The sequence below is a fragment of the Trachinotus anak genome, unplaced genomic scaffold, assembly GCF_046630095.1.
Source record: "Trachinotus anak isolate AG129_WGS33_773 ecotype Australia unplaced genomic scaffold, CSIRO_AGI_Tana_v1 ptg000004l, whole genome shotgun sequence".
Lineage (NCBI taxonomy): Eukaryota > Metazoa > Chordata > Actinopteri > Carangiformes > Carangidae > Trachinotus > Trachinotus anak.
In genome coordinates, this window is record NW_027273855.1 from 5615528 (window position 1) to 5639910 (window position 24383).

At 39.4% G+C, this 24383-nt stretch overlaps 1 protein-coding gene across 1 annotated transcript in view; it reads right to left on the minus strand.

The window, feature by feature from the left end:
• Nucleotides 1-206: 206 nt before the first annotated feature.
• Nucleotides 207-24383, minus strand: part of vstm2l (V-set and transmembrane domain containing 2 like) — a 49937-nt gene continuing 25760 nt past the window's right edge. The window contains exons 2-4 of the mRNA XM_071475468.1: nucleotides 6780-6949; nucleotides 5833-5877; nucleotides 207-2961 (exon numbers count right to left, since the gene is read on the minus strand). Of these exons, the coding sequence (XP_071331569.1) occupies nucleotides 2494-2961; nucleotides 5833-5877; nucleotides 6780-6949 (683 nt within the window). The 3' untranslated portion in view covers nucleotides 207-2493. The remainder of the gene's footprint in view (nucleotides 2962-5832; nucleotides 5878-6779; nucleotides 6950-24383) is intronic.

Consider the following 24383-nt stretch of genomic DNA (forward strand, 5'->3'; position numbering starts at 1 on the left):
TGACAATAGCACCATTAGTCATCAGCAGCAATGGGAGGCGGGGTGCTTTGGCAGCACCTATTACACACAGGCAACTACCTAATATCGTTTCTCCTTAATGCACATGGACAGACACACACAGCAAGGGTCAAAACCTAAACCACAGCTGACGTAGAACCGACAAACACCCCAATAACCCCCATAAATATAAATGTGTAGTGACTCTTCCGGAGGCTCCGACTGAAATCTAAGCTTGTTGTGTCTTTCACTTTCACATTTAAAATCAACAAGAAAATGTTGTTTCATATACAATTTATTTCATTTGATAAAGGCATACACTTAGTGTGAGACCAAACATTCTAGAAGAAATGTACATTTTTCCTCTTTTTTTTTTTTTTTTTTACAGTGAGCTCTTCTTTACAAAACATCAAATCGAAGTTACTGCTTGAAAAAACAATCCCACTGATTGCTCCTTCCAGTCTACAAGGACTGCCCACACTGACATGAGCACTGATGTTCCTCTGATGGATACCACAGCAGAGAAGTAAAGCCTCTCACATCCTTGAGACTCGGACTGTATTTCGGGGCAGCGTGGACAGCCAATCTCAGTGTTTCACTAACGTTTCCCTCTTATTTCTCACCCTCACAGCTCAAGGCTTTATACAGTATGTTATCCACATTCACTGAGTAGCATTTGATCCCTTCAGAATATTTGTCCCAAACGCCCATACTGTGTGCTTCCCATAACCTTTACAGACCAGGGCAGAGCTTCACACAAGCATCTAAGCAAAGAGATTATCATCAAGTTACAAAAATGGCAGACGTAAAATGGCCTCTCAAACCTTCTCAGACTTACAAGTTCCAAACTGCAGGAAATGAATGCCATGTTCAGGCTCATTAAAATATGGTAACACTCATGTTTGCAGCCCTGCACATCCAGTACAGTAGTTTAAGAAACACTGCTGAAGTACTAAGATACATTAGGGAAACCCCATTTCTGAGGAGCTATGAAGAGAATGTGTCATTCATCTGTCTGTACAGCACTTTAGGAGAGCAGTTAAGCAACGGAAAACCGCTTTGAAAAAGAAAAAAAAAAAAAAAACTATTTAACAAGACTTCTAAAGTAGGAAACAGAATTCAGAACAAAATGGGCATTTTTTTAAATGAACAAAAATATCTTTAACTAACACACTGTCCTTGTGTATGGTTGGTTGAAAAAGTTTTTAAGAAAATTACTGAACATGCACTCACTTTATTTCATATTATACAGTCATATATACAGAGTGGATTAGAGGCTTGTAGTGGAGAGGATTGAGGCTTTTTTCATGATTGATGAGCACTGGGCCAGAGCATCGCAATAAGGTAACTAAGCTGAGATAGGCATACAGCACTGCTCTTCCCAAAAAGTATCTTGCACCAAGATCACATTTCTTCTAATCATTTATAATCCAGATTCAGAGGCGCACCAAATCAGATTTGCAATTCAGTAGCACAGATTTGATCTTTTCATGACTTTCCAAGCAGGTAGTGTCCACATGGAACAATTTGATTGATTTACCTCAGCATGAACAGCCATGAAGGGATCGAACCACAAGGGGTGAATAAAAATCACACTTTCTGTTGTGCTGTTCATGAACTCAGAAGTGCTGTGGGGACAATGCGGCCTGTGACGTGCTTTGTTTGAATTACGAACACCCACGGTTGTGAAAATCCCACGCTTTCCACACTGCCACTGTGTTTAGTCCAGCTGAAATGAAATGAGGACGCATCTGTCCTTGATGAGCACTGTAACTCTGGGACATTGATGAATTCCTGCTGAAAAAAGCATGTTTCTTTCTCCCTGCAAGTAAACACTGAATAACTTGCTGAATTTTGGGGATATACAAGTTTTGCACCATATTCATGTCCATTACTTGAATGCACAGGAAGATCCAATGAAGCTTTAGGTCTAGGTAAAAAGCTATGGACAACATTTCCAAGGAAAGAATTACTGATGGTTGAGTTTAAATCAGTCAACATTTTCTTTTACTGGAGACAGACCCAGTTTCAAAAGGTATAACATTATGCTTTTTTTCTGAGGGTGTATCAAACGACAGAGTAAGGCAGTGGAAGAAATGTGAGCATGAAAGCAGGGTTGTATCATTTACAGCATCTTAAGTACAAGAGTGGAACAGAGTATGGGTTAATAGTAGGGCAAGAGTCTTTTTTGTTGGTGCTGAGACCAGAAACAGTGGAGCTGCCTAGATCTACATGTCAGCCCCCCCACCCACCCCCCTTGCTGAATGTCGTGAAGCCAGGCTTTACTGAGCAGTCCAACGCAGACCCATGCACAGCAACAAAAAGCCACATTCCCTGCACAGTTTACAGCACTGTGCTTTTGAATTAACCATACTATACATTTCTAGGGATTCTGGATTTGTGCACAGGCCTGCGCTGTGTGGGAACAATAGCTTTTTTATGCTGTGACGCACATCACGTTATGTAATCTATCGCTCAGGTGGAATGATCTGACGTCTACGGTGCACAGCTTGGCTCGTTGGTGCAGTCATTGTGGCTGTGGTTACTGTCCACGTCCCTCTTCCTCAGCTCCCTGCCTGCCTTGTGCTGCTGACTGCTGCTGCTGTGGCTGTGGCCGTGGTGAGCTGGCGACGAAGGCCGCTTGCCGTGCTCCTGGTGGTGCCCGTGATTCTGGTGATGGCTGTGAGCATGCTCTCTGGCACCACCGTGAGACTCCATGTCATCCCCGTCAACGAACCCCACTCCTCTCTTGGTATCGTCCACAGCCTCAAAGTTGTCGTTGCGGTTGCTGTCGACGACGTCGCCCTCTGGCACCACCTGCAGGTAGGCCCTGACGCGGTGGTGGCGGGCGCCTGCGACATCGCTGAAGTCAATGACGCGGCATTCGTAGGTGCCCTCGTCAGACGGCTTGACTCGGGAGAGGCGGAGTTTATGGGAGATGTTGCTGCCCACAACCTTTACGACCTGTCAAAGATAGGCAAGAAATCATGGTGAGATTTTAAAAGAAATCATAATCTCACTACATGCTTGTGCAACTTTTGCTGAACAGCGAACAGCAACTGTTCAACTGCACAACAGGGTAATGGTTAGCCTAATGCTAAAACGCAGTAGCACAAGTACAGTTACTGAAGTAATACTACTAAAACTACACAGTAATCAGTTGCACAGCAATATCTTCCAAACGTGCATTGAATTGAGGAAGGTTGCATTTTATTGATTATGGTTTCAACTTTTCATCACAAGTTTTGGTTTGTTTTTTGTCTTTTTCAGAACCTGCAGAATCAAAGTGGATGCACAAAAAGAAAAAAGAAACCAAACCATTTCCCCCGTAACACACACACACACACTTACTGGTACTATCACACAAATGCTCAGTCAGTCGAGCCATCTGCCAATGAAACCGAGTGAGTGGTAATGAAAGCAGAGAGTGCACTAGCTGGGGATGTATGCTTTACTTTCTTTTCTGAGAACTCCACTCTCTACTCTCATGTCTGTCTGTTAGGAAGCTATAGCTTCCAGCAAAACTGGAAACAGGAGGAAACAGCCAGCTCTGTCCAGACACTCTATAGCTCAGTAACTAACACGTTATGTCTTGCTTGTTTAATACGTACAAAAAGACAATGTATAAAAGCGGTTGTGGTTTCAGTCGCCGGACTAATTTTTGGTGACATCTGTCATCTGTCCTTTCATCATGTGAGGCTGTCTGGCAAATAATGGAAACTCAAGTCACTGCTTCCAGCCAAGAAACAGTTTGACCCATTATCTCCTGTAAAACCATCTGTCCAATCTGTCACTGTCTTATACAAGTTAAACAAACAAGATATAAGGTATTAATACTGAGCTACAGGTGCCTGTTGATCACTCTTGGAGAGAGCCAGACTAGCTGTTTTCCCTCGTTTCCAGTCTCTATCCTAAGCTAAGCTAACAATCTACTGGCCCCAGCTAAATATTTGCTTTACTTTAATCATTTATTTATTGATTAATTAACTTCAACATCACGATCAGCCTTTTGGCAAAATCTGACACACTGATAATGTCAAAGGCTAATTTTCATTCACAGTCCACAGGCAGATTGATTGAATTGATTGAAAGCAGACAAAACAACATCAGAGCAGACCGTACATCAGTCTTCTTATCTAAGAAAGAAAATAAGCATGTATTTCCCTAAATGTCAAATTATTCCTTTAATGGTGTCGGCAGTCACCAGTTATCAATTTAACAGTGATTATTCGTTAGAATACATAGAAAAGGTTCGTATATATATATACAGACTTTGCTGTGTTTAAAAAAGAGAAAATAACTTAGGATATAATGTAGATAGATAGATGCTGTACATGAAGTGATATAATGAAGTAATGAAAGCCACAGCATAGGTGTGATGCTGAAACCACTCGTGTAGCCTCGATACACTCCACAAGTGCGCCTCCGCCCAGCCAATCAATCACACAGACTCTGACAAAGGTGTCGTTTAACAAATTCTATTTGTGGCCTTGAAAGCATGAAGAGACTACATCTGGTAGCTAAAAGCTCTGCAAGTTCACAGAGCAACTCTGCTGAGATGACAGTCTGGGGACATCATGAGATGTGACGCACAAAGATATAAATACGACTTAATTTATCATCCACCTTCCTCCCTGTGACGCTAGTAGATGTTGGATTGTGTGTGTGTGTGTGTGTGTGTGTGTGTGTGTGTGTGTGTGTGTGTGTGTGTGTGTGTGTGTGTGAGTGTGCCGGAGAGTCCCTACACTCGTCTATGACTGTATGAAAAACACTTTCTGTAGCACTGTTCATCAGTTTGTGTTGGCGTATGTGTGAGTATCTGCCATGTTTCTGTTTTACTATATTGATGCTGGCCTGCATCCATTATAAACAGAAAGCTAATAATGATTTTCCAGCTGTACAGCCTGCAGTGTTCGGCTCCACCCACACAAACAGGCACACATATATAGACACACACTCAGTCACCCAAACCACAGCTGGTGCTTTCATTACAGTGAATCAGCAAGCCTGAAGGGAGAAAGGGGAGAGGCTTTATGTTTTTTTGTGTTTTCGTGTCTTCACATGCAAAAAACAATGTAAATGTATCTTTATCTTTAAACATCTAATGTTTTTAACTTTACATCTTGTGCTTTTACACAAAATGTTTTTATGTGCAAAATTGTTGCTCATTTTTTTGGGAGGAGAGAGATTTATCAGGAGGAACAGGCTGGTGTGGAGATAATGTGCAGTAGTTCCTACACTCAGCTCACTTTTGCAGTTAATTAGAAAGAAAAAGCCAAACTTTTGAGTCGGCATATGGTTGTGCTGTCTTCCTCAGTAAATGGCCCTCTCTGCTTGTTGTGGGAAACTGTTCGCCTGGGTGAGTTACTAAAAGCCTTGATGGATACCAGAGGAGATATAAAAAGTTCTGCTGACTTCCCAGCCTGTCGCCCTCACTGTTTATTATTGGGATTTGGTGTTGCAGTCATAAAGATGCAGGGGCGTTTATGAGAATCTGAATATGATGCACTGCGGGCCGTGTCCCCTTGTGTATGACACTTAACCACCCACCAGCACCAGCGCTGTCTGCTCTTTGGCTGACGCTGTGATTTTACAAAACCATCATGGGTGAAGTGAACATGTTGCTGTGTCTGTCATCATTCACCATACTAAGAGCTTCGCTGAGTGAAAATCACATCCTTGTGTGCAATACGGCATGAGCACAACATCTGCAGATCATTCAGAGCAAGAATTTGAAATATAATCATGAGGGTTTTGTGTCTTATTTCATTGTATAAAACCAAGGCAAACATAAAGCTTTTCTCAAACAACGAAAGCAGATAGAGGTTAACTCACACTTATCTTTGTAGCATCCTTTGGCATCTCTTCCTCAGGAGCCACCTAGGGGGAAAAAAAAAACAAACACGTGAGAAGGGATTAAATCTTAATCTTTTTAGACATTAAGGATTTTTTAGGATTGCCGTTTATCTTTTTTATTCATCTGCATTAATCAAATTTTTTGGATTGTCATTGAATCAAATGGCTGACAGAGGTCACCTATGGTGGATAGATCACCCAGCTCTGCATCTCTACAGCTTTTTCACCTTAGTTTCACTTTGAATGCTGCATATAGTTCAGTGTGACCTGCTCTTATCAGCCTCTGTGTAAAGCCATCACCAAATCAGTAGACAGACAAAGTGAAGTGGCTGGTGAACATTGTTGATCATGCAGAAGCTAATTTTTCTCTTTTCTTCTCTGTTTAAACAAGAATTTTGTGTGAATTCTAATTCTGTGACTGCATTGCTTGCTACCGCGTTAACCAGAAACAAGTTATAATTTCCTTCCCCCTTGTGGCCAAAAATTGATTAATGCTGCTTTAAAGATAAAAATCCAAGATACATAAATATCACAACAAAGATACCTTTTAAAGAATAACTGGTGGAGGGGTAAGAAACACAAGTGGTCATCAGTGTTAAACGTTGTACATAAGCTACGTATTATTTTGAAATTAAAACAAAAGTGAATGTGACAAAATGTTAGTATCCCCTATTGCACACAACAGCGTGCTCCACAACTACAGTAAGTAGGGAGTATATCATTTAACTGTGATGGATATTTACAACTCACAATTTGTGTAATAATTTTAAGATTAGCCTTCATATTCTTGTCTTGTCATAAAAGCATGAATGAATATCCTTTAAGCTAAAGACCCGAAGCAGAAGCTGCTAGTTAACGAAGAGTTTGTTTCCAATAATTCATTATTTCACATCATAAGGCAGCCACAGTTCCTGTTGTAAACCTACTTCATTGGTCGTCCAGGGCTGTCTGTCCGTCCAGTCGAGATGGTTCCTGATGTACCACCACTGGATCTCCAGTGAGTACGAGGGCGTTCCTGCCCCTCTGAAGGAGCAGGCCATCTCCACATCCTGACCTCTGTGGGCAGTCATATCATGAGGCACCTCTGTGAACATGGCTGGACGGACACAGAATGAGACACGATTAACATTGAAATGCTTTTTGGTGGATGACTTTCAGTGCAGTTAGTCTTAAGATGAGGCCCTATAGAGGTGGGCTCCTAGGTTTTTGAAAGCTGGAACCAATATCAGCTTTCAAAAACTTCAGAAGTTTCAAAAATTTCAAAAGAATTGAAATATAATGTTTCTCCAACAATTTTATTTTTCATAAAGAGGGAAATCCTCTGAGGCAACATCATAGATCAAAGCTATGCTGCAGCTTCAGAAGATTTCCTACTTGGACCCATAAAATATTTTTATCAGCTATTTAACACAAAGTAAGACAGGATTCATAGCATAAATCTAACAGTGGCTCAGAAAATATTGACATGCATGTTGCAGCGGGAAACATTCAGTGATAAATGCCAGGTAATGTATTCTTATAAAGTTACATAATTTTTGTGCAAAAGCCTTGATTTACCTCAGCAATGACTGATTAATCAGACTGACAATATGTAATAAGCGAATATTCACTGAAACAACATTACAGCAGCCCTAACACTGAACACGTTAATCACAGAAAAAAGGTGAGCTCTTTCTCAGTTGCATTTTCGAGATGCAAAGTCACATTATAGCTGTGATGGTGAGAGTGATGAAAGTGATGAGGCGGATCGTGTGAGTGTTTGAGGAAAGAAAGTGAGAGAGAGAACGTAAAGTGTGTTGGATTTGACTTAAGTGTAAAATTAAAGTAAAGTGAACTAAAGTTTAAAAAAAAGTGTGTACAAGGATGTTTCTAGAGAGAAGAACAAGTGTAAGTTTTACATTTTTAGATTTAAATAATATGTGGTTGAAAAAATACAGAATCATTATTTCTCATTTAAAATAAAAAATTTAAACCCACATTCTGAATGCTTTGATCTTTACCAAGCAGCACAATAGCATTAAAACAAACACGAACGTTTCTGCTTGAGGGACCAATAAAGTGTTTTGATTTGAGCTGAACTGAAATTCATTTTGATGGGAACCATATTCAGTAGCATTCTAAAGAGGGAAAATTGCATTTATTGGACATAGTTTTGCCTGGAAAGAAATTTTAGACAATTTTAAAAAACAAAATTAAAAAGAGGGAATAAAATCAAGAATAAAGATGTGACTTTGATAGATCACTTAACTTAAACTGATGAAAATAGCAGGTGTAAATCATGAGACCTGGTCTGAAGCTTCATCGTTTGTTCAGTTGCCAAAAACTATGTTGTTCATCACAGGCCACTTTAAATAGAGAATGCATGAATATATTTAGCCTACCTTTAACCTGGCCTACTTGTTACTGTTGAGTTGATTTGTCAGAGCTTATAAACTCCTGCATCATAAAACACATTCTCAAACATTATTGACACTTTGCCAGATAGTGATGAAGTTGGAAAACTTTGATTTAACAGTTGACAAGGAGCATCCAAACAAACCATTAGTTACTGCCTTTGTGCGTCTACATGTCTCATCAGAGGAGGAAGCTCAGCTTGAGTTCCTGGACTTCATGTCTTCCCAGGATTCGTCGTCTGAACTGGGACAAATCTGGAGTGAGATTTGTACCAACTACTGGCCTGACAGTGAAACAGTCGTCAGGCTTGGAAAGGCTGAAGCTGGATGGTAAATGTCAGTAATCTTTTTGTGGAGAGGCCTACTGTTATTCAAATCGTATTACAGTACCATGAGTAAACGGAATTTGTTTGGAATCCCTAAATTTGGCAACTAGTCAGTGAAATGCTCTGATCAGTGATCCCTGTGGGAGCAAATCCTACAACTTGAAGAACTTTTATTTGCCTTTGCCTTTTTACATCCTCCTGCTAACAGACAGCTTTTCAGCCAGTTTTCTCATCATCCACATCAAACCAAACACTCAAACAAAACAGACTCAAACATAACACCGGAAGTGAGCTGCGTCTCTTGACTGGAGCTTGGCAGGTCAGCCTTTCATACTAGAGGACAACTTTTTAGGAATGTGACTGCCACTTATTGTTGACATTTAGAGGAAGACTCTGTAACTTACAGTAAAAGAGTGGAAATTGCAGCATGATGGCACTTTTACCCCATTTCCCAAGACTCATTTATTGTTATTTATTTCCTTAATTCCTTTCTTATTTTGTGAGTATAAAAGTTTGTTTTTGACCAAGTAGTGGTTTTTTAAAAAAAAAAAATCTTACCTCAACTTTCTGGCTTCTTCTCTCTGGAAATGTCAACCTTTCAGCTACATCTAACAGTCTTCCTCAGCAAATGGTGTTTGTTCGAAGCTCAAAGCTTTTTTTTAAGAGATGCAATTGAAAGCTTAGCAGAAAGCTAATAAGAGGACATTAAGTTAAGATTTTTATGATAAAAAAGCTTCTTGTTTCATTTTTTCATAAAACCACTGAAACCTTTTATGACTTATGAATTAATCAAACTAACTGAGCAACATCTGCATAAAGCTTGCTAACAGCAGCTAACAGCAGCCACTCTGAGCTACCAGTCATACCAGACCAACTGGGGCTGTTGCACAAAACTATAGAGATACAGAGTATTGATCTGAACAAAAATGTGTTTAATGCTGAAAAGTTTTCATTTGTAACAGACAAATTGTGTTATTTTGTTTTTCAAAGGTAACAGTCTTGTTTTCATATCATACAATAAAATGTCATTAAAAATGATTTTAAATCATTTCAAACAGTCATTTGATGATCTTGAGAAAATGTTTTGACATCAACTGTTGAATTACAAGAAAACTAAAAATTTAAATCCTCTTAATCCCTATTCTCTTGCCTTTCATCATAGCTCTTCACTGGAACCCATTGGCTAAATTTCCTTTAACATTACTAGTTACTCATCCACCACACTAGCAGGGGCAGGTCTGATACAGATACACTACAGCAAGATTTGACTACACAAATAATTCTTTTGCAAAAGCAACTTATGTTTCTTAATGAAAGGCAATTACTGGCTCCATAAATCACTTAAGAAAATAAATTACATTCTCAATACTGTGAATGCCACAACATTTTCCACTAGTCATATGGGAATTCTCCATCAAACAACTACATCAGGTTGTGTTTTCCCCCTTGGGAAATCCTGCGTTACAGATGAAGAGTTTTGCTCCACCACATGGTCTCCTGGTTGGTAAAACTAAAATCTAATGTTCAATGTTACTGGAGTTTATCTGTCATTCTGAGCTTTTCCTGACACTTCAGAGGTCTGTGTTTTTAATTACTGAGCTACCCAAAAGCAAACTTTAAATTTTCTTAACTTTTGTACCCCTACTTATAGATTTGTCTGGCTTATTCAGTCAATAAGAACAAGTCAAACCTGCGCCAACTAAGTGCAGATTTTTCATCTGGGCCCATAGATTAAGCTCAGCTGTTCAACCAGTGACGCTTTGCTGTGGATCTGTCTTGTATTACAAGAGCAGTGTAAGCCTCGAGTCATACATCCCTCTTGTACATTGATCTGGAAATCTGCTTGTATTTTTCATTTGTGAAACCTGAAACGCACCAGGTATTGATTTGACATTACACAGCCGGAGCCAGCAACAATGCCCATAGCCCCTCTGTTGTAGATAATATTCAAAGCTGGAACATAAAAACTGCTGCGTAAGAGATAGATCCTGTGAGGTTGCTCTCAGCAATTATAATCTGTCTTTTCCCACTTAGCTGTGAAGCCCACAACGCAAAATCCATGCACATTTCTGGCCTAATGCTTCACGTACATAGAGACAACAAGAAAATGTGATAGTCATCAGCAGACCATTATAATGTAGGGGAAATCACTTTCATCAAACAATTTACAGAATCCACACAGAAGATGCTAATCTGATCACATGGGACCTGTTTCTGAGTCTGTCTCTTTCAGTTAAACATTTCTTCCTTTATATCAATAATTTCCAAACCAAGCCCACTGGTTAGTCAAAACACCGATTCGACTGTTTCTTCTGCTGCTCTTCAAACCTTTGTAATTCAGCTGATTCTTGTGTGAGAGTGATTCTTCAAACAAGTGGCTATCGAATGCTGTATCTCTCTGTAATAGTCATCTCTAATCTGCACACTGTCACTGTTGAGGCCATAAAAGGCTGTGATGAGTTGGGTCTGCTCACCCTCAAGCATTATCATTATCTCCAAAACAAACAGCGGAAGGCTCTCAGGCAATTGCTGCAAATCAGTGCTCGGAAGCTACAGTGCAGCAGCCAAATAAGACTCCGCGTCAAACCCATTTACCACTGTGAGGAAGGAGAGATGGACGGAGAAATTAAAGTGTAAGAAAGAGTGTTTATGAGAGTGAGGGGAAAAAAAACAGCCTAGGTGTGTGTTTGTGCAGTGAGTGAGAAAACAAATCATCAGAGATTGAATTAATGAGCGGGTCGGTGTTTATGAGAGCGGGGCTCCATGCGTTTGAGAGAGAGTAATATATCGCAGGAATAAAGGGAGGAATTAATATGAGACTGTGCATGTGACAGAGTGAGAGAGAGAGAGAGAGAGAGAGGGGCAGGAGAAGGAGAGGAAGGTGGAGGACAATGTGTGAGGTAGCAGATAGCTGTGGGCGGAGAAGCTGCGGGGACGCGTGTTATCGTTTACTCCTTTGAGAAATGGAGTGAGGCAATTACAGCTGTGATAAAAGAGGAGCAGGAGGTGTTTCATTGTGGCGTTGTCTTACTCCGGCCTCTCTAAACTTCCATCTTACTCCACTTAATAGTTCGGCTTTCTGAAAGAAAGGAAGGCGACTGTTGTACATTATGCTTAAAGAGCACAAAAAAAAAAACAGAAGTTATGGGAGTTGTATTTTACTCAAAGGTTGTATAGGGGACATGGTGCACACAAGGTTGGATTAATGAGTGGGAGAGAAATTGAGCCACTAGACTGACAAACCAATGTACTACAGACTGGACAAACACTGGTGTAATCACTAACTTTAAAGCTCTACAAATCATATTTTTATATTGACATTGATTCTAGTTATTTGCTGTGATAAGAAAGAGGTCGATCATTGTGATTAACCTACAGAGACTTACTCTGCAGTTCTATGGACCGTTTGAGCCTCTTTAGCTCATTTTCTTGGTTTAATGGATGTTAATTTACTTTATGATTCAGTCTGACCGCTCTCATTAAACTTGTTTATAGCAGATTTCAGGAAGGAAACTCTAAAAAACCACCTGTACACGACCTGCTCAGCATCTATCAGGAGAAAGGGTTAACAGCTGGAAACATCCAGCAACTAAGGAGCCACGTGTTTACCTCAGGAGCTGTTAGAAACCAAAGCAGAGATAAAAAGATGGTGGATATTGGACTCACATTCAGCAGGTGGACAGAGACACAACTCAGAATGAATAATAATTATAATAATAATAAATAATAATTATGCTCTGTGTCTGCTGAATGTGCAAGCAGATAATTGTCCGCTAACATGTTCACCAAATCAACTGTGTGTGTGTGTGGCAGCACGCCAGCTTGTTTTAGAGTTCAGTTAGCTCAGCTTTAATACTGGTTGAATCCCATTTAGATGTCCCAGTGTTTTGCATTGATGTTTAACTGGCACGTCTAATGTTGTTAGTTACACTTGTGATTTTCCAGCAGTGAGAAAAAGGGTCTGTACCTCCCTGCTCCTCTGTGCAGGGATTTGACAATGCACGCGAACTTCAAAACGACAACGACAACAAAAAAGACGACCAGATAACCAGCACTGGGCAATTGCTCATACACATTAACAAAGTGAATTTATTACTTTGCTAATTACTCAAAACTACTGCATTACATTGCTCATACTTTTCTTACTCAGTGCAGCTCCCCCAAAGGTGCCTTTTAATGACTGCAAAGCAATTCTGCATGTTTTTTATTTAACATAGGGAAATAAAAAATGAGATATTGTGGTTTAATGAGGCAGCAGCCTGACACTTTGGAAAGATTTACTGACCATCCAGACCTCAGCTGAGTGGTTCATACACCCTCCAACTCCATATAAAACAAGATGCCTTCTGAAGGCGAACATCCACTTCAAGCCCCTGTGTGAAGTGGGCACATCCCTGACCAGACAGTCCACTGAATGCAGAGTGCCAAGCTGATTTTAACCCATCATCAAACTCCTGGTAAGACAGCCAACATATTGACTCTCTGCTGTCAAAGTGATGAAGTGTGACTGCGATTAGTAATTTCAAATTGTAATCCCTTACACTACTTATAACTGAAAAAAGAAAAATGAGTGATGTAATTTGATATATAACAAAAAACCAAAAAAATAAATAAATAAAATAAAACAAACAACAAAAAATCCCAAAAAACAATGAAACAGCATCTGGCCAAACACAGGACAGGGTAACCAAAATGGTTGGGGGTGACTTTCATCATTGCTGGATGATATCCTGTAATATGATGCTGATAAATCAGTAACCTACACAAAAGCTATAATTTTAAAGTGTTACACAATATCCTATCATTGCACAGCTGCCTCACTCTGATAATGACAATACAAATTCACAGTTTCCAACACAGTTAAAAATTGATACAATCAATAAAATGACAGCATCGTGATGATCAGGATTGGAGGCCACGATGTAATTTATAAGTATTTTAATTATCTGCCATAGAGTTAGCAACCAGATCATGAGAGACAAGTTGAAAACTTGACCTATACTTCTACTCACTGCATTTGTTGCAAAATAGAGCCAAGACACAGAAGATGAACAATGGAGGACTTCTGATGACTACTACAACCACTGCTACTGTAGTGACACATAAAACTTTTTCTTATTTTTTGGGGCTTTTTATGCTTTTGTTATAGTTCCAGTGACAAAGAGAGACAGGGAAGCTGGGGAGAGAGACAGGGGATGACATGCAGCAAAGGACCACAGGTTAGATTTGAACTGGAGGCCACTGTGGTTAGGTCTAAGCCTTAATGATACTCGTTCTACCAGGTGCACCACAGAGGCGTCCCGTCACGTAAAACTTTTTGGCTGCTCACCTCTCTCCTTCTGCTCCTCCATCCCTCAATCAAACTAAAATACATCACTTCTCCGGCACTCATAAGTTATTTTACAGTTCCCTAACAAGGATATTGAGAGACCCGTCATGCATTTGCTCCTATGCGTTCTGCCCGTGGGCTTCTATCACCCAGACTCACTCAGCATTCTCCTCTCAGCGCCACAACTCACTGCTGCAACAGTCAGAGTTTTTTTTTTTTTTTTTTTTATACATAAGGGCTCTAGCAACACTGAGCCTCTCCGTGCCTTTTCTGCTCTCAATCTGAATCCATCATGATCGGGCAGCCAACGGCATCAGCCTCTGAATGTCAATGCTGTTCAGTGTGCGAGATGGCTGGTGGTGCATGCAGGCTGCCTAGAGTACTCTCAAGAGCTTTTCTGCTTCTTGAAATGGCTTCATAACAGCTGAGGAAGTGGCTACAGCATAGTGTGACTCAACAGCTATTATAATGGTAATTAGGCTGATGTACTGTATGTGCATCCCCTGTTACACTCTGAGAAAAACAAGGGTATACATTGCTGTGTTGTTCAATTACACTTCCACTAAATAGAATCGTATTTTCATTACAAAGCTAATTTAGTTAATATTTCCTCATTGGTAGCCTTTATTTATATAAATGTAAATATATGTGTAGTTGCCGCTTTATTCAAATGTCATCAGGTAAAAATCTATTTGCCTCTATTGTCTGCATCTAGTCTGTACGTCTGCTCCACAGGCAAAAGGAAAATTTACATTACATTCGAAGAGGATTTAATACCAGGATTGATCTTTATAATATATTGAAAAGCACTTGAAATCTGCAAGTACTCAAGTTCAGTCAAACATAGGGCGCAAGAAATAACCCACTTTATAATCAACATATACAGTATATTATATGAGGGAATTCATTTTCCTCATGCCCTTTTCACAGGGAGGTCAGAGGTCAGGCAGATGACGCAATCAAATCCACAGCCACATACTTACAAGATGGTTTCTTCTTTAGAATTAAAATAAACTTTCAGAAATCCTTGTTGGAAGTAAATGAGAGCGAATACCCAGCAGATCATGTGCACAGTAGTACCTAAGATTAGCAGATGGGAACTTAGTGTGCTCTGGAGTTTTCAGTAATACAGGCTTTGCATTTGGCATATGTTGTCATCATTTTTGAGACTTTTCCCTCTGATACATAAATATAACTTTGCTGTGTTTGCAGCTGACACACAAGCAGTATATCACAATTACAAATGCAGCTATACAACTCAGTCATATCAGGTTCAGTACTAATTATGAGTATCACTGGTTTTAAAGGTTAACTTAACACCTGAACCTGAAAAACTGAACAGCAGTGTTTTGCTGCCTTCATCAAAAGTCTCCAGTCTGTTCGACATCCGGATTGCATGTGGTCAGAAGTGTGATCTTTAGCATCTGTAACCTCGCCCAATAGTGATGTCATGGTGTACTGACACACCCTGGAGTACACGGCCAGATCATTGCAGCAATGAGAAGTTAGATGTTTTTAGAAAATAGAGGATTTTCAGGAGGAGTTAAATTACTGTTTAACAGAGGTCTGACAAGCAACATGTTCAAACAAAATTCTTAAGAAAACTTAAAGAGCAATGATAACTGGTGCCTGAAGAGGTGGTGTGTCACACACTTTTACAAACACCGCTAGGTTGTAGGAGCAAAGTCTCCATTATCCCCCAAAAAGGAACAGTGGTCACAAGAATATTACATAACAGAATATTTATACACAGACTATGCCCTCAAGAGTAAGGCAATCATCATCCATATCACTGTGTTTTAATCCACCTGATAAATATAATACAATAGCCACCCTCCTTTTAGCTCTGGTTTGTTCTCCAACAACTCTTGAGAAAAATGCTGGGCTCTTCAGCTGCTAGATTTTTCACTTCTTTTAGTTTATGTTATAGTACACTGCCTTTATTGGAATTTTTTCAGTGAAAACAGCTGCTAAGGAGAGACTGAAAATTTGCAGGCATAAAACCAAAAACAATGAGCTAAAAGAGACTAAATGCAAACTATCTCTGCATTTGTCACTACAAGTGATATTTTTCAAATTATTGAGTTGATTCATTTAATGTTCTAACTGACAAATGGCTCAGTCCTAGGAACCTGTTCTGGTCGCCCTTTATATAAATTATATTGTTTCTGCAGGAGCGGGATGTAATATTCATCTTTATGCTGATGATACCATTTTGTATTGCATTGTGGGTACTGTACAGTCTGCTGTTGAATATTTCCAGCTCTGCCTTGCTGATTTAGAAGTTGCACTTAATAACTGTAAGTTGGCTTTAATTCAGACAAAACTGAATTTACGTTTTTCTCCAGAGCCAAAAATATTCATTTGATTAATCTCATCATCACCACTTAAAGTGAAACCAACACTGAAGGAGTCATGGTATAGAAATACCTTGGCATTTGGATTGATGAAAAGATGTCCTTAAAAAAATAATGTTTCAAATTTGGTGAGTTACTGAGGCAAAAGATTGGATTTTTCTTTAGGAATAAATCCTGCTTCCCATTGCATTGTAGAAGAACCTTTGTTTAAAACTTTTAATGCTGTCTACCGCTCTGCACTTAAGTTCAGCAGTGATGCTTGTAAGACTCATCATTTCATCATGTTCAAAAAGGCTGGGTGGTCCTCTCTCTCTGAGAGGCATAGTTTGCATACATATTTGTTTATTTACAAGGTCCTTATTGGTAAGCTGTCTTCATTTATTACTTTCATGGTAGTTAGGTCCACTGGATCACATGACACCGGGACTAATGACTGGATTACACTCCATGTCCCTTGAGTTCATACTGAGCTTGGAAGAACTGATTATGGCTTCTTTATACTGTCCACATGGAAGTCACTACAAAGCAGTTTAAATATTAATTCATTAGTACCTCTTGGTAATTTTAAATCCATAATCGCTAACCTTTTAACTTGCTTGTAGTCTACTCTACAAATTTTTTATTGGTTGTATTTATCTGTTCTTTTTCTATGTTGCATTTTCATTACTTTGTATCTGCTTGACTTAATTGTAATTGATTTTCAAGTTTAAATAAAGAGATTATAATATAAGGAAAAATGATTAATGGAGCTTTAAGGCAATCACAGGTGTATACACTTGTAGAATGTGTGTTGTATATTCATTTGTTCTTACTGTATGTGTTTGTGTCTGTAATGTAATAATGTTTTTGTATTCTGTCACACAATATCACATGTATGTTCCGGCACCAGGTTGTGTGTTTTTCATGCGCCTGTTCATATTCATGTATTCTGCACACGTGTGATCTGTGCATCCACTTACACACTCACAAGGACATGTGTACATGCAAATGTGGGTATGTGCGTACAATATATGAGTGTGTGTGTGTGTGTGTGTGTGTGTGTGTGTATGTCTGTTTGTGTAGACCTTCACCACCCTGGGCTTTGCCCGTTCCTCCGCTTGAGCTCAATTTCCCGCTGTTTTGGCCCAAATCCCAGCTGCCGGCCTACCTCCCCACTGTGTGGGTCAGGACAGGTCTGTTTTCCCTCTTAATCAAATGAAAAAGGTTAAAAGGAGAACATGGGGTCCTGAGCAAAAGGGTTCAGTCAGAACTTTGTTTTTTTTTTCTGTTATTCAACACAATAAAGGTTCCACCACTGCACAACAAATTATAACCACAAAATCCGTCAACGATTACTTCCTCACAAAAAAATGAGCTGCTGTAGTTAGTTCAGGATAACAACAACGCCTTTGTAGTACAAAGCAGTTTGAGATGAATGTGCTTTGAGCACCTTTTGTTTCACTGTGTCTGAGTGAGACATCAGACGGATGAAGAGGCTCACTTCTTCATTCAAGAGGCTGACAAAAATATATGAATTTCAATGTACTGGATAACCTGATATAGTCATTAATAACAGTAAAGGATTGGCTAATCATGGTATTTGTAATCATTGATCACAGAACAGTTTGAATGAGTGAACTATTTGAAGAGTATCTGAATCTTTTTGAGCAGAACATACATCTTTACCACCTGTACTAGGTCTGGAAGCAATCTTTCTCTGAGCAATATTTATAGAAATGTATGAGCTCTCAAACTCCAGTCTTTCCTCTCCATCACGACCAGGGACAATACAGGCACATAAATCTGTCTCCTCATCCAGCAAGGGGCCTAATTTTGCTCTGTAGGACCACATCAGTTGTCTGGCTCAGAGCTGCCGGCTGGAACAATAAGAAATTCAGGACTAGAGCCGCGGCTATTTCTGTCCTCTGTGCCATGCATAAAAGACACATGCAGGCTGTGAGGTGCGGTAAAATGTCTCCTTTCTTCATTGGGAACAGTGAGAAGCAGAACATCTTCAAGTCAGTTATGAAATCAACATTTGAACCGGGGAAGGTGGGCAATACCGGGGAAAAGCTCTCCATGAATAATTGAATGTGGCTGTTTAATACCACAATGCAGACTTACACATCCACCTACAGCAAATATCGCCTATTTATCTCCTAATTTGTTCCCTAAGCATGTTTTTTTTTTGCACCTTTATATTTAACATATTTTCTGCTGCTGCAACAACCCAAATCCCCACAAGGTTTATTAAACTGTTGTGTCATCTAATTGCTGGCAAAGTCATATACAGTGCGCTGTGGACATACTGAAAGGGGGAAAAAAGTACCCATTAACCTTTGCTAATGGCCATGTAGAAACATTACTCTTACGTACATACATTAATGCCGACATGAACAGTATTTCCAGTCTCATTAAAAAGCAGTTTGGATTGAATGAAATGTGTGGGCTGTAAAATAAATCTTGAAAAAGTAGCCATAACGTCACGTTGGAAAATAAGAGTATGAGACAGAGCAAGTGGGTGAGGATGGACACAGAGAGTAGAGGAACTGACATTTAGAGAGCTAACATGTTGATGACAGCCAGACTGTGGCCTACAACATCAACAGTCTGGAAATGGAGAGACACTCTTGGGACACAGCTCCCCACTTCCTCCCAGTGCTGCCACAGCTGTGGCGTGTGATACATACAGAATGCACTAAATATAAGCACCGATGAACAGATCCTAAAGTTGTGAGTGTTACTGGCGTTTCTCTTCTCAGACGGGTTAATGGATTTGAATGTGTCAAAAACAAAGAAACGAAAGAGAAATTTAAAGATGCGCTGATAATGTTTTTATAGTAAAACTAAATCGAACTGCTATGGTCACTCATAGTAAACCACATACGCTCTCTTATTATAGTTGTGTGTTAAGTTGTGTTAAAATGGGAGTGTGTGTGAAGATAGCTGTTGCCCAAAACGTAGCACTTCTGAGGCATCATTACAACCGTTACAAAGTTAAATAGCTATGGTTGGTAAATATAAAACACTCTTTAATTGGAAAAATCTCTTTTACTCTGCAAGATGAAATGCACACAGAAATGTGTTGTGCTTTAAAACAATATGTTATGAATGTATAATATTCAGTTTAATGCTGTGTACCTTATACTGTTATAATTGTTCTTATTATAGGGGCTGCACCATGGGGCAACTAGCACCATCGCCTCACAGCGAGAAGGTTCTGGGTTCAAACCTGGGGCCTTTGTGTGTGAAGTTTGCATGTTCTCCCTGTGTCTGCGTGGGTTCCCTCCAGGTACTCCGGCTCCCTCCCACAGTCCAAAGACATGCACGCCATGCAGGTTAATTGAGATTAAATATGAGTGTGAATGGCTGTTTGTCGCTATATGTCAGCCCTTTGATGGTCTGTCCAGAGTGCACCCCGCCCTCGCCCAATGTCAGCTGGGATTGGCTCCAGCTCCCCCTGTAGAGATAAGCGGTATAGATAATGGATGTTCTTGTTGCAGCAATGGAGATGATGACAGTGATGCTGACAACAATGATGATAAAAATACAGATGGTGAAAATAATGTTAATTATACACTTTTGTTGTACAGTTTAAAAAAAGCTATTAATTAAGGACTGTACAAGACTTTCAGTCGACTGGTCAACTTACCAATTATGTGATGAGAGAAATAATTGGAAATTAAATCAACTCTGTATAAAAAAAACAAAACAAACAAAAAAAACAAAAAACAGATGTGTGCTGTCAAACAAGTCGACAGCCTCTTCACTGAAACTGCAACCCGTTAACTGTTCTATTTAACCCATCTCATCAACAAGCCTGACAGGTTTGGACGCATCATTAAGAAACTATCTAATCGTAGCACTGACACAGGTTCTCATATTCTCCTGCTTTTTTTTTTACTGTCATCTGTACTTTGTGTATCCCAAGTGAAACAGAGTTGGGAAGTGGCATTGCATTCGAAACTGAAAACGGAAACCAGTCGAACTGACCAGTGAACTAGTCATCAATTATAAAAATATTTACTGTACACATTTAATGTGCTGTGTAAGATTTTGAAAATTTTATTATTATTATTATTTTATTTACTGTGGCTTTAACTTGCTGTTTGTGAGCTACTGTTTGACCCTGGTCACTTTTCATTTTTCCAACTTGTTTTAATGCCTTCAGTGTAGTCATAATATGTCCTGAGGTTTCTTCTAATTAAAACTTTTATTATTAAATATTCAGATTTTTTATTATTTCATTTATTTGTTGTTGTACAGATATAAAATGTTAAGAAACCTGAGAGTGTACTTCATAGTTTCCCAGAGGCCAAGGTGATGTCCTCAGACGACTGCTTCAACCAATAGTCCACAATGGTTTGAGTAAAATATAAACATATAGAGGCTGAAACCAGTGACTGTTTTCTTCTGATAAATCAGTTAATCATTTAGCAAACTGTCAGTGAATCTTCAAACATGAAACTGCAAGTTTGATTTTTTAACTATTGTTTTTAAGGCTGTAAAATATTTGCATCACGATTTATTGATCTTCCTAACATTTCAGTCACTTTGTCAGAAGAATTTTGAACAGTTCGTACAACCATGATCTTACATAGATAATGCTCCACCCATCTCGTGTGACCAGGTGTGGGACGATTATTCTCCAGTAAGTGTGTCTTTTGATCATTGACAGTGATTTGTGTCGATTCTGTTGTGTTATATTCCAGTAAATCATTCAAAGTATGTAATAATATGAACTATCAGTATCTTGAATGTGACAAAGATAGATCTATAAAGGGCTTAAACTTCTTAGAGCATGACATGCCATGGGATTGGGGGATAGCGTTTGCAAATAAATATCCGGTATACTTCTCCTCTATTAAGAATTTCATCACTGTTGCCACTTCTCTCAGGTAGAGTCAATGTTTCGCTGCCCTGGAACCTAAATGATGAGATGTCATGTTTAAAGTTATTAAAATGTTCTGCTATTGGTTAATCTCTATTATTTCTCCTTATGGCGCCTCTGTGTTCCCTGAGTCTCTGTTTTAATCAACATGATGTTTTACCAACATCAGATAACCCACAGGGACACTGATGAAAAGGTAAAAACATACAATATTTCACAAAAAAAAGGAAACATCTGAGAAAGGTTAAAACTCTTTAGTAATCTTTTCAGCTCTCAGATTCATCTTCTGACCCATGAAGAGGCCTGACCCCACAAATGTTAGGAAGAAAAGAAAATGCACCGTGGTTGAAGTAAAATATATCACTTAATATCCATATAGCCACAAGCTGAACTTTAATTACCAAGCTGAAACTCCCAGCAGGTTAAGACACAGTTAGAGTTTCTGACACATCTGACCCATGTCTCCACATCCATCTTCCTGCTGCACTGTACGTCTCGGCTCTCTACTCATTTCCATCCAGACTTGCCAGGCAGCTCCTCAGAAATAATTAGCGACTAACAAGTCTCTCACACGGCCTCATAACAAGCTTCACGCTCTAATAATGAGCTTCTACACACACAGCTCTGTGGTAAACAGCTGCCATCAGTTACACAGAGAACCTGCCGGAAGCCTTAAGCCCGGGCAAACCCAAAGACAAACCAGCCTGAGCAAGCAGAATCCACAAGATTGTTTTGTCTCTCTGGAACACATTTGGGTTTTTTTTGAGGATTCTCTAATGAGGAAGCACAAATGAATTCAATGTAGAAAGGCAGAGTTGAAATATGCTGTGCCTGTTGCCTATTCATGAGTCTACAATACTTTCATCAGCAGTCCAAACAACAGAATGAAATAATGTGTTTCCACAGCATAATACATGTAAAATAGTTTGAGGGTAGGGGAATTGAAAGATGCTGTTTCAAAAAAAACCAAAAAAAACCAAAACAGACCTTTCTGAGAAAAAGCCATCTTTTCTCTCCAAATCCAACTTCATAGCCGTTTCAGCACTTGTGGAAAGGCAGTTAATCCCACCCATCCCACTATTTGTCATGTACTTAATGTGGTTTTCCAAGTGGTGAAGATAATCTGAGCATTAGAGTAACAAATTTGAGAGGATCAAGGGAACATTCCATGTAAATATGGAAAATCTATTCTCATTCTTGAAGATTTAACCTGTTCCTGTGGCCCTGCATGTTGTAACTTCTACCTGTTGTCTATCAGCAATAATCTAGCATCATAAATCTCTTCCTGTTCATCTTTAACTTAAAATACAGCCTCAAAAATATGTGTCAGTACTCACACAAGGTGTCAACATTATTTTGGCTTTCGGGTGTTATTGAGGAGGACTTTTCATGGCAAAGTGTGCAATGATTTTTACAAGTCTAGATGAAAATGCCCTGCAGGGTGTGTGTGGTCAGTACAGCAGGAGCTGAGCTAACTAGCCATAAAACTGTGATGGATGATATGAAGGTTTAAACAGCCATGTGAAAATGCCATGGTGTTTATGAGCAGCACCTTGGTGTTCATGAGGGTTTGTAAAAGGCACACCACTTGCATGCTCATTCTCTAGCTCAGTAAAACACACCAAGGTTGGCAGGAATTGGACATTTTCAGTCATTCAGTTATTCAAACTGAAAGCTTCCGTTATGTTTGACCTCATATGACCTTTCTTTACTCTCTGAAACCAAATCAGAGTTGCATGCAACTTTAAACACCTGTGACAAAACGATCTTAGCTCAGTGGTTCACTTACTGGCTCTCAGCTGCATCTAAAGCGAGAAGTCAGTGGCTGGTTGGAGAACAATTGAACTGAAGAGGTTTTTTTTGACACATATATTGTTTCAATAAGTCCTTCAACACATACAACCATATGGGTCATTTGTCGATACCCCCAGATATGGCCCATTGGAGCAAACCAGTGGCTGGCGTACTGGACCTGTGTTGTCATCGATCAATAATAAACATGCAGTTATGGTTGTGGAGCAGTCATGGATAAAAGAAACAATCATGACTGAAGTTTCAGTTCAGAAGAAAGTCCCATGTTTTACTGACCCGAACCTCGACTTACAGGGATAGTTTGGGTTATTCTTACGTGCATCACACAAGCCCATGTCAAATAACCCAAACTATCCCTTTAATTTGGACCTTGTTGATCTTAATATCACGTCAGCTGACTTCCTCCTTTGCTCCCATCATAATTATCAATATAACATAACTTTGATGTAATAAGCTGCTTGCACAGAGGACAGATGGGCTCATTTTTTACAGGATGACAGTCTCTATTCTTTCTAGGGTTAAGAATCAACTTCCACATTCTAACTTTGGTTATATTTAGCACCCAGCATGGAAGGAGCTTTATCTTTGCAGAACATTACATTCATTTGGCAGACACTTATGCCCTTAAGGTGAGTTCTAGTAAGTGCATTCAGCCTTCGTAAGCTGTATATGCCTTTTAAATTCAGAATGTGTTCAGTGTTACAGTATAAGTGCTTCCCTTTTGTTTTGTTTTTTTTATATATACACTGTAAAGGGAAGAGGGTGGGGTAAAGGGTGTATGTGAGTAAGTGTAATGGTAAGATTAACATACTGTATAAATGCAGATTTAAGTTCTGTAGGCGAATATTTCCATGTTTTTTGTCAGCGTGATACCAACGTAGTAACAGTGCCAACAGTGATGTGTGTCTGATCTTATTGAGGCATGAATTGTTTCCTGTAGTTAGTAGTTACCCCATGGTGTAGTGTATATAGTATATAGTATATGTAGTATATAAAACAGGTCTCACAGCACAGGCAGCCAAATGATGGAGCTGAGGAATGATGAAGATAAATCTTACATGGCACATACAACATGTGCACAGCAACATATATACATCCGTGAATCTAGAGTTGTTTTAAGCCAACAGTGTCTCTGTTTGCAACAGTATTTGTGCAGCATTTCTCACACGGCTGCTTCTCCACGATGGCTCAATTTTCTTGGCTGCACCGTTACAGTGTGCTTCCACACAGAAATTAAAACACCTTGCAAAACAACCAGTCAATGAATCTGGAGGTGTGCAGCTCACCCCGTGATAAAACCATTTCCAAGGTAAATCTATAGCAGCTCCCAGCAGACACAGAAAACCACTGCAGAGAGTGCAGAAGTACAGTCATGTCTTCAACGATACAACAAAAACAAAATACCCAGTACCCAGAAAAGTTTCTAACAAACCTTTTTTTCCC